Source organism: Chrysemys picta, chromosome 1 (assembly GCF_011386835.1).
Source record: "Chrysemys picta bellii isolate R12L10 chromosome 1, ASM1138683v2, whole genome shotgun sequence".
Lineage (NCBI taxonomy): Eukaryota > Metazoa > Chordata > Testudines > Emydidae > Chrysemys > Chrysemys picta.
Window position 1 is genome coordinate 287186 of NC_088791.1, and position 11114 is coordinate 298299.

The window sequence follows — 11114 nt, forward strand, 5'->3', positions numbered from 1 at the left end:
TGGACAGCCTCCTCAATCCAAATTCTGATGAGGTCCAGCAGGAATTAAAGGGGTGGGGATGATGGTTGGTCACCTGGGGGCAGGGCAGTAGAGTTCAAATCGATGACCAGAGAGGCGAAAACAGGCATTGTGGGACACCTCCTGGAGGCCAATCGCAGTGCTGTAATCACCAGGGTGTCTACGCTGGCACCGTGGTACTGTAGCCCCAACGCAGAAAGCTGTACGCCTCGTCGGGGTGGCTTTTTTTTTTTTATATACAGTGCTGTAACGGCACTGTTTCTGCACACTAAGTAGCTTGGCAGTGTGTACACCTCAGGAGTTACACCGCAGAAAGCTGTTTTACTGAGCAGAAACTTGCCAGTGTAGACAAGGCCTTAGTTCGGGCTTGTCTATACTGGCATGTTACAGCGCTGCAACTTTCTAACTCGGGGTGTGAAAAAAACACACACCCTGAGCACTGCAAGTTTCAGGGCTGTAATGTGCCAATGTAGACAGTGCCCCAGCGCTGGGAGCTATGCCTCTCATGGAGGTGGGTTTTTTAGAGCGCTGGGAGAGCTCTCTCCCTCGGCTCTGACGCGACTATGCAAGCCACATTAAAGCGTTGCCGTGGCAGCACTTTAACGTTGCCAGTGTAGACGTGCCCTTAGTTTTAGGCAAAGACAAAGCAGGACCCCAGGAAAAAGAAGTGATCACTTCCTGGGAAGAAGTCTTACTGTGTTCACCTTACAGAAAGGGTCTGCTTCCAAAATATTGATCTATTTATAAATGTAAACTAGGCCTGTGCGTATCCTTTATTTCTAATAGACCTGTGTAAAAGCTAGTAAACAACTTGTCACCCAAGACTCAACCCATTAGTTTATATTCATTCCTTATTTTGTTTTTCTGTACCTTCCTTATCTTTGGTTTGGATACCACATTCCAGGTGTCAATGAGCCATGGAAGCCCCTCTTAACTATACCAGGACATACTATTCTTATCTTGTTTCTGACAGGTTTTGTATCCTGTGCCAAGGACAGATATCAGCTGTGCAAAGTGTCATGGGCTACACCTTAGTGTGAATGAACAGCATTCTGGGAAAAGCATATTCCTTGTTATACAACTTGACATAACTACCCAATATTCATGTAGGATATAAAATATACAATATTAATGTTATGCTTGTAATGTTTATTAGTGTGGTGTGCCATACACACCAATATAGATTGACTAACATGTGGGTGTCCCCCATTGTTGGCACTCTGTGTGCTCCTCATTCTCCCCTCTCCCCATACAATATTCCCCCAATTTCCACCCCCCACCAGGAGTTCTGTGTGCCCCATTCCTCCTCTTCCTCCCCACCACCCCTGCCATGGGAGGGACTGTGTGCATGACCCTATTCCCCCCCACCCCCTCCACCTACCATTATTTTTCTGTCTGGGAGTTAAGTCATTGAGGGTGTTAATACATTAAGCTCTGTTGAGAGGATAGGCAGAGATGAGATAGGCATATTGTTGTTTTGCATGTCATTAATGGGTTCCAGCAACCAGTTGTTTGATCTATAGACAATTTCAGAAGTGCTTGACGACATGGGTGTGATGAAGAGCTGGCAGGGGCTTCAAGTTCCCTTATTTTCCCCTTTCAGTTTTCCAATTTCCCCTCAAATGAATAGGGTTCTTTTCATTGATGCCTAGCATATTTCCTGAAATTTTTGGATTGATTGGATGCCGCATTCAAAAGCTATTACGTTACAGAAAGACAGAAATGTCATTGAGTGTAAGGCCTTCACAAGCTTAGTCAATCGCTGGTTTTTCTCAAGGAATAGTACCGCTGTACATCTGGTGTAGTGAGGAGTCACTTTGAGTGGAGGCATAAAGAAAAAGGACCCAACTGAAGTGAGGAGAGAGAGAGAAGCAACTCCAAATACTGCTGATACTAATCATCTGGGTGAGAAGGAAGGAGGTTTAAGCCACACCTCAGAGAGGGGCTATTTAGGCAAAACCTCAACACAGATTCTACTCCTGCTGCATCTTGCAGTGATGTAATCAGGCTTGATTGTCATGGAAACTAACATGGGGAGAGAAATTCTGGTGTATGTATCTTAGAATCATCCATGTTAGTAAGGAAATGCACTGCTAGAGCACATGTATTAGCAGGAGTGTTATAAGCAAGCAAGGAGAAGTAATTCTTCTGCTCTACTCAGTTCTGATCAAGCCTCAGCTGGAGTATTGTGTCCGGCTCTGGGTGCCACAGGAAAGATGTGGGCAAACTGGAGAAAGTCCAGAGGAGAGCAACAAAAATGTTTAAAGGTCTATAAATGTGACCTACAATGAAAGATTTTAAAAATTGGGTTTGTTTAGTCTGGGGAAGAGAAGACTGAGGGGGGACATAAATCTTCAAGTTCATAAAAGGCTGTTATAAAGAGGAGGGTGATAAATTGTTCTTCTTAATCACTGAGGACAGGACAAGAAGTAATGGGCTTGCGTTGTGGCAAAGAAGATTTAGGTTAAACATTGGGGAAAACTTCCTAACTGTCAGGGCAGCTAAGCACTGGAGCAAATTACCTAGGGAGGTTGTGGAATCTCCATCACTGGAGATTTCTAAGAACAGGTTAGACAAAATACCTGACAGAGATGGTCTAAAACACTTAGTCCTGCATCAATGCAGGGGACTGGACTAGATGACCTATTGAGGTCCCCTCCAGTCCTACATTTCTATGATTCTATGTAATTTTGTGCTGCCTGATGGCGTCAGAGTGCTGGGGTACACCCAACCTTCTCAGATACTCAGCACCTGGTGTACCTGGAGCTGTCTAGGTGGTATTCCTCCCATTGCTATAGTATCTGACCACCTTGCTAAATCCATTAATGTATGCCGCACATACCCCTGAGAAGTAGGTGAGTACTATCCCTATGTTACTGTTGAGGGACTGAGGCATTGAGAGAGAAAGTGACTTGGCCTAGGCCACATAGTGAGTCAGTGGCATAGGTTGGAATTGCACTCAGGTCTCCTGAGTCACTACCAGGGACTTAGGCCCGCACCACAAGACCAGCCTGCCTCTTGGGAGGCCTTATAGACCGGAGCACCTGGTGGATCCTAGTAAGAACTCTCACACACGTGGCTGAAATTAAAAGATCCTTTAGTGGGGCTGGAAGAGAGGCATGGCTGCGAATACCTTTTAGTCCATTTCAATCAAGAATGAACACAGCCATTCCTAGCTCAGCCCCTAGGGCAGCCCAGTTGAGGGTAACAGAGCTAACCAGGCTCCTCAGGACGCGTGTCTAGATGCCCCTTCTAGTCTTTTGTCTGCTAGAGGCAATTAGGCATTGGCCTGTAGGGCTTACTGGCCAGGGCTCCAGCCTCTAGTCTGTCTTGTCAGGGGCTCCTCCACTTTCTTCTCCTCTCATCCAATTGTATGTAAGAATTTCCAGGCTAGGTCAATGCTTGGGAATGCAGCCCAAAGCTGGTGGTAAACTCCATCTAAGGCTAAATACCGGCACGAGACCGATAGTCATCAGGCTAGGTCAGTGAGACTGGCATAGGATTGGCTCTAGCTTTTAACATGGAGGCGCTCTGATGCTTTTGTCGTCGTTGTATTCTTATCGGTTTCTCTTGATCCAGTTAGTCATTTGACTTAACGTGGGGTGAGAGGTGGGATCACAACCAGGTCTTTGCAGTTACTTGGAACGTGGCCAAACTTTCCCCATCCTGGTTCCCAGGATAATGGGTGAGTCCTTCCACTGCACTTCATCTGAACAAATCTTATCCACTCTGAAGAGCAGATCCTGCCTGATCAGCCTGGCAAAGGGATGCAGCCCTGGGTTACAGCGCTGGCCATTAGAAAGGGATAGAACTATTGGTGGGCTCTAATGGTAGGCGGCATGTTTGTTGCTTTATGAGCAGTTAGGAAGTGGGCATTGGGAATGTAGGCGAGCTGTGTGAGCCCCACACATCTCTGGTGTCGGCTGGGGCCCTGGAGAGCAGCAGGGAGCCTCCAGGAACACAAGGATCCCAAAGGGAGACAACTTCAGCAAAACTGGTAAATTCTACCAATGTGGCTGTGCACAATTCTGCATAGCTCCCACTTCTTGGTTGGAGAGCAGAGTGAAGGCTAGACTCAGCTGGTGGAGCTGAATTTCAGTGGAGATTGGATCCGTGGGCTGGTGCTGTGTAACCCACAAACCCAGGCCTCAGCAAACAGCAGAAAGAAGAGTCAAACAGCAGGGAAGATGATTATTTATTATTGCAGCAGTGTGTATGGGCCCCACCAGGGACTGAAGCCCACTGTGCCAGGCAGATGACAGAGACATAAATCCTGCACCCCAGACTGCATCTCAAGGAGCAGCTAACTTATTCTAAAGAAAAGAGGTTTTCTTTAACATAAATATAAGAAAACATTTCCCTTGGAAGTGTGAGGAGGAGCCATTACAGTCAGAGCAGAGCAGGAGTCAGCCCCCAGCTCTCACCTCAGCCTAGACTTCACTGCCTGCCTGGGGAAGCATATTCCCTCCTCTGGCTCCCTAGAGCCTTCCTCAGGGCCCCCTTCACTTCCTGGTTGCGCAGGCTGTAGATGAGTGGGTTCAGCATGGGGGTGACGATGCAGTACAGCGTGGACACCAGGGTGTCCACCCCCATGGAGTAGCCTGCACTGGGGCGATTGTAGTTGAGGTTGGCCATCCCAAAGTATATGGTGACCACGATCAGGTGTGCGGCGCAGGTGGAGAAGGCCTTGCGCCTTCCTGTGTTGGAGCGGATCCTGAGGATGGCTACCAGGATGTAGAGGTAGGAGATGACGATGAGCAGAAACGGGCTCAGGCCCATGAAGATACTAGCCAGATGGAGTGTGACCTCATTGACATAGGTGTCACTGCAGGCGATCTTCAGCAGGGGAGGGACATCACAGAAGATGTGGTGAAGCTGGTTGGCGCCACAGAAGGATAAGCTGGAGGCCATGAAGGTGTGTATGGCTGAGTCCAGGAGACCCCAGAGCCAGGACCCCATAGCGAGTGGGACGCACACCCGCCGGCTCATGATGTCAGTGTAGCGCAGGGGGTTGCAGATGGCTGCGTACCGGTCATAGGCCATGACGGCTAGGAGCGCGCACTCGGCTCCCGCGCATGACATCAGGAAGAACATCTGGGCCATGCACTCGCAGTAGGAGATGGTCTCCTGCTCACGCAGGAAGTTCACCAGGATCTTGGGGACTGTGACTGATGAGAAGCAAACATCCAAGCAGGATAAGTGGCTGAGTAAAAAGTACATGGGGCTGTGAAGATGGGAATCCAGCTGGATGAGGGTGAATATCATGGAATTCCCCACCAGGGTCACGAGGTAGATCACCAGGAACACCAGGAAGAGGAAGGCCTGGCCATGGAGAAGGCTGGAGAAGCCCAGAAAGATGAACTCTGTCACCTGTGTCTGATTCTCCTGTTCCATGAGGCCAGTAAAGTTTGTCTGTGGGGGGGAGGAACAGGGAGAGAGAAGAGATGGGAGTGAGAGTCAGGAATTCAGAGCTAAACCACCTCCTTCCAGCAATGAGACTGTGATTTCACATGCAGAAAAGATGGAAACTCAAAATGCTACCTGTTGTCCCTTATGTGTATGTAAGTCTGACTACGAGAGGATCACATTGTGAAAGGTATGGCAGTTTCCTGCAGTATCATTGGGAGATCTTACTGTATTAAGTATATGTATCATTGCAGGCCAGATGTCTGTAATTCCATGAGAGAAGGTGACTGCAGTCCCCCAGAACAAAGACAGTGTGTGTATGGGGAGGCGATTAGGCCAATTCACTCAGGTTATATCACCTCCTGGAGAGGCTCATATATATTGGTTCAATCTGGATTCTCCAGAGACCAAAAAAGAAAGGACTTTTGGATAAATAGTCAGTTAAAACTCAGGCTCAGTACGATCTTCCTGATCAGCAAATGGAAAGGACATTCTGACCAAGGGGGGCCCCAAACCTTCCTGGGAAGGGTTGGAAGAATTTTGGCCTACAAAGGCCATGTCACACTCATGGATGACTTCTGGTAAGCTTATTAGCATGCATATGGGAACTTTTATTGTTTTTGTGTTTTCTCTAATGCTATCACATTTTCAATAAATGAGTTTACTTATAAAGGACTGTGTGGTAACTTTTTTATAACTGGGTAATTACACTGTTCATAGTTTTTGGGGAGAGAGCAAAATAAATGCTGGCCTACTTAGGTAGACTTGCTGGGGAATTCACAGTGCAGGCAGGGAACTGTGCAGCCTCGGAAAACCCTAGTCAGGAGGGAGAGAGAATCCTAGAATATTAGGGTTGGAAGAGACCTCAAGAGGTCATCTAGTCCAACCCCCTGCTCAAAGCAGGACCAACAGCAACTAAATCATCCCAGCCAGGGCTTTGTCAAGCCGGGCCTTAAAAACCTCCAAGGACGGAGATTCTACCACCTCCCTAGGTAACCCATTCCAGTGCTTCACCACCCTCCTAGTGAAATAGTTTTTCCTAATATCCAACCTAGACCTCCCTCACTGCAACTTGAGACCATTGCTTCTTGTTCTGTCATCTGCTACCACTGAGAACTAGATCCATCCTCTTTGGAATCCCCCTTCAGGTAGCTGAAAGCAGCTATCAAATCCCCCCTCATTCTTCTTTTCTGCAGACTAAACAATCCCAGTTCCCTCAGCCTCTCCTCGTAAGTCCTGTGCCCCAGCCCACTAATAATTTTTGTTGCCCTCCGCTGACTCTCTCCAATTTTTCCACATCCTTTCTGTAGTGTGGGGCCCAAAACTGGACTCAGTACTCCAGGTGTAGCCTCACCAGTGTCGAATAGAGAGGAATAATCACTTCCTCAATCTGCTGTCAATGCTTCTACTAATGCAGCCCCATATGCCGTTAGCCTTCTTGGCAACGAGGGCACACTGCTGACTCATATCCAGCTTCTCATCCACTGTAATCCCCAGGTCCTTTTCTGCAGACCTGCTGCTTAGCCAGTCGGTCCCCAGCCTGTAGCAGTGCATGGGATTCTTCCGTCCTAAGTGCAGGACTCTGCACTTGTCCTTGTGGAACCTCATCAGATTTCTTTTGGCCCAATCCTCCAATTTGTCTAGGTCACTCTGGACCCTATCCCTACCCTCCAGCGTAGCTACCTCTTCCCCCCAACTTAGTGTCTCTGCCCAAAAGAGGATACAGAAGCGTAAAAGTGTGTGCCTTTCTTGACTCTTAACCTAGGCCTTTCTTGGGGGTCACCCTTAGGGAGACAGAGCATCCCCACTCTGGCCCTTGGCAACTACTGATTTCCTGGTGGTGGGGAGTCCTTATAGGGGCAGATCCCTTGTCCAAGAATCACAGAAGTGTAGGACCGGAAGGGATCTCAGTAGGTCACGTAATCCAATCCTCTGCACTCATGGCAGGACTACACAATAACTAGACCATTCCTGACTGGGGTTTGCCTACGGAGGCTGTGGAATCTCCATCATTGGTTAAACAATTTGTTCCTGTGCTTTACTACCCTGACAGGAAGTTTTTCAAAATGTCCAACCTAAACCTCCCTTGCTGCAGTTAAAGCCCATTGCTTCTTGTCCTATCCTCCAAGGTTAACAAGAACAATTCTTCTCGCTCCTCCTTGTAACAACCTTTTATGTACTTGAAAACTGTTATCATGTTCCCTCTGTCTTCTCTTCTCAACACGAAACAAACTCAGTTCTTTCAATCTTCCCTCCTAGGTCATGTTTTCTAGACCTTTAATCATTTTTCTTGCTCTCCTCTGGACTTTCTCCAATTTGTCCACATCTTTCCTGAAATGTGGTGCCCAGAACTGGACACAATACTCCAGTTGAGGCTGTATCAGCGCGGAGTAGAGTGGAAGAATTACTTCTCATGTCTTGCTTAAAACACTCCTGCTGATACATCTCAGAATGATTTTTGCTTTTCTCCCCCCACCCCCGCAGTGTTACACTAACACGCATTTATCTTGGAATCCACTATGACCCTCAGATCCCTTTCTGCAGTATTACTTCCTAGGCAGTCCTTTCCCATTTTGTATGTGTGCAACCAGGGCCGGCTCCAGGGTTTTGGCTGCCCCAAGCAGCCAAAACAAACAAACAAACAAAAGCTGCGATCGCGATCTGCGGTGGCAATTCGGCAGGAGGTCCTTCGCTCCCAGGCGGAGTGAGGGACCGTCCACCGAATTGCCGCCGAATACCTGGACGTGCCACCCCTCTCCGGAGCGGCCGCCCCAAGCACCTGCTTGACAAGCTGGTGCCTGGAGCCGGCCCTGTGTGCAACTGATTGATTGTTTCTTCCTAAATGGAGTACTTCGTGTTTGTCCTTATTGAATTTCATCCTATTTACTACGGACCATTTCTCCAGATCACTTTGAATTTTAATCCTATCCTCCAAAGCACTTCCAACCCCTTCCAGCTGGGTATCATTTGTAAACTTCATAGTGTACTCTCTATGCCATACAGTTTTTAGATTATTTCCCTAGTTTGTTTGAGATGGTCATGCGAGACCGTATCAAAAGCCATACTAAAGTCAAGATATACCACATCTACTGCTTCCCCCCATCCACAAGGCTTGTTACCCTGTCAAAGAAAGCTATTAGGTTGGTTTGACATGATTTTTTTTTTTTTGACAAATCCAGGCTGACTACTACTCATCACCTTGTCTTCTAGGTGTTTGTAAATTGATTACATGATTATTTGCTCCATTATCTTTCCAGATACTGAAGTGGGGGTGACTGGTCTGTAATTCCCCATGGTCTGTCTGGATGTCCCAGCTGATGGGGAAGGGAGGGTCAGGTCCAGTTAGAGCCATGCTGGGTACAAGCAAACGTGTTTTTAATATGGCTAAATGTATACACCTGGGAACAAAGAATGTCGGCCATACTTAAAGGATGGGGGACTCTATCCTGGGAAGCAGTGACTCTAAAAAAGACTTGGGGGTTGTGATGGATAATTAGTTGAATATTTTACCTCTGGCTTTGGCTCTGGTGCAACCACTGCTGAACTTCTGTGTCCAGTTCTGGTGCCCACAATTCAAGAAGAATGTTGATTAAATTGGAGAGGGTTCAGAGAAGAGCCACAAGAGCGATTAAAGATTAGTAAACAAGCCTTATAGTAATAAACTCAAGGAGCTCAATCTGTTTAGCTTAACAAAGAGACAGTTAAGGAGTAAGGATCACAGTCTATCAGTACCTACATGAGGAACAAATATTTAATAATGGATTTTTCAAGCTATCCGAGAAAGGCATAACACGTTCCAATGGCTGAAAGATGAAGCTAGACAAGCTATGGAAATGAGAGATGAAATTTTTAACAGTGAGGGTAATTAACCACTAGAACAACTTACCAAGCACCGCAGTGGATTTTCCATCACAGGCAACCTTTAAATCTTTTGTTAAAGATGTGCTGTAGTTCAAAAGGAACTGTTTTGTAGGCGTTCTATGGCCTGAGTTCTACAGGAGGTCAGGCTAGGGCCTAGATCACATCTGGCTTTGGAATCTATGAATCTAGTATGGCAGCTCCCAGCCACCACTGGTGCTCTGGGATGTCCTTGAAGGGGCAGATCTCCCCAAAAGCTCTTTTCTGATGCTCTGCTGGGATAGCTGGGAAAGAGCCACCCCTAAAAAAAACTAACTATCTGCCTATTTAGCCAACTCCTAGTGCTGGCCCTGAAAGTCCAGGACTCTGTCTGGGGGGCTGGCTGAGGGGATGCAGGGGAGGGAAATGGCGGCAGGAGAAAGGAGGAATGGAAGTATGTGGGGAAGATGGGGCAAGCTAGGCTCAGGGAGAGTGAGGGATATGGAGAAATGAGGGAGGGAGAAATGGGGCAGAAGGCTGAGACAGGTTCAGGGGGAGTCGAAGGGAAGCTGGGAGGGTGCTCAGGAGAAGAGGGTGAGTGGGGTGCAGGAAATGGATGGCAGAAAGGTGGCTGGGGCACTCAGAGAGAATGGGGCAGGTGGGATGCTGAGGAAGGAGGAGGATGGGAGCAATGGGAGGGGTGCATGAGTATGGGGGTGGGAGAGTCACTGAGGGATGTAATAGGGCAGGAGAGAGACTGGGGTGCATGAGTGGAAGGGGAGAGGGTGCTGCACAAGCAAAACCACCTGCATTTCTAGCAGGGCTAATCTTGGTTAGCGCCAAACGAACAGCCAGGAGGGTGTTAAACTAACACAGGTACGGGGTGGGCTAGGGAGGGAAATGGGGTACAAATGCAAATATAGACTGTCATGAACAAATTGAGCCAATGTCAGATGTGGTAACTTCCATTTCTGTATACTCATTTCCATCTGCTATCTTATCTTCATGCCCATGTTCCATATTATCATCCTTATTGAAAACCTACATATGGCCCAAAATGTAAATGAATACTTTCCCTTGATTGTCTTTAACCTCCTTCCCAACTGCACTGCATAGCAGCACAACTCATCCTTCCTTATTTTCTTATTTATGTAATTTAAAAAAACCTTCTAATTTTAATGTTCTTGGCAAGAGCTAAATCAGCTTGATTTCTAGCAATTTTCACTTTATTCCTACATTTTCTAACCTCCAAGATGCATCTCTGCTGAGATAATTATTCATCCAGCTGTGTCTGAGGCCTTCCGCTATAATTTTTGTCTCTCTTCCTTCCCCCCACCTTGCTTGGGATGCAAATATCAGACCATTTTTATATAGTTGATCTTGAAGAAATTCCAAGCTTCCTCCACATTTAAGTCCTTGAGCTCTTCAGTCCAGTTGAATTCTTTAACTAGTTCCCTTGATTCCCCAAAGTCTGCCCTTCTGAAATCAAAAATATAGTTGATGACCTGGCTTTGATTATCCTTCATTTCCTATGACCGGCTCTTCTAGGATATCCTTAATACTTACCAAAACCAAGTGTAAAATTGCATCCTCTCTTGTTGGCTAAGTGGCAGTTTTGTAGTAAACTGTCATCTATCACATCCAGGAATAAGTGGGTCCTACCAGTATTAGTAGCATTTATTCTCCAGTCTATATCTGGGAAGTTAGTCTCCCATTATGACCCAATTCCTGGTAGTAATTATCTCTGTAATAATAGTTCTCTAGCCATATCCAAGACTGACCCTGCGGGTCAATAGCAGACCCCTAACATTATTTTATTTTAATAGAACCTCTTTTACAATCCTGCCACAAAG

The 11114-nt window shown here is 46.9% G+C and overlaps 1 protein-coding gene across 1 annotated transcript; it reads right to left on the minus strand.

Annotated features, from left to right (window-relative positions):
• Positions 1-4455: 4455 nt before the first annotated feature.
• Positions 4456-9334, minus strand: LOC101944790 (olfactory receptor 5V1-like). Its single transcript, XM_005310841.3, has 2 exons — positions 9311-9334; positions 4456-5430 (listed from the first exon to the last, which is right to left on the minus strand). The coding sequence occupies exons 1-2, from the start codon at positions 9332-9334 to the stop codon at positions 4456-4458; spliced, it is 999 nt and encodes a 332-aa protein (XP_005310898.2).
• Positions 9335-11114: the final 1780 nt, after the last annotated feature.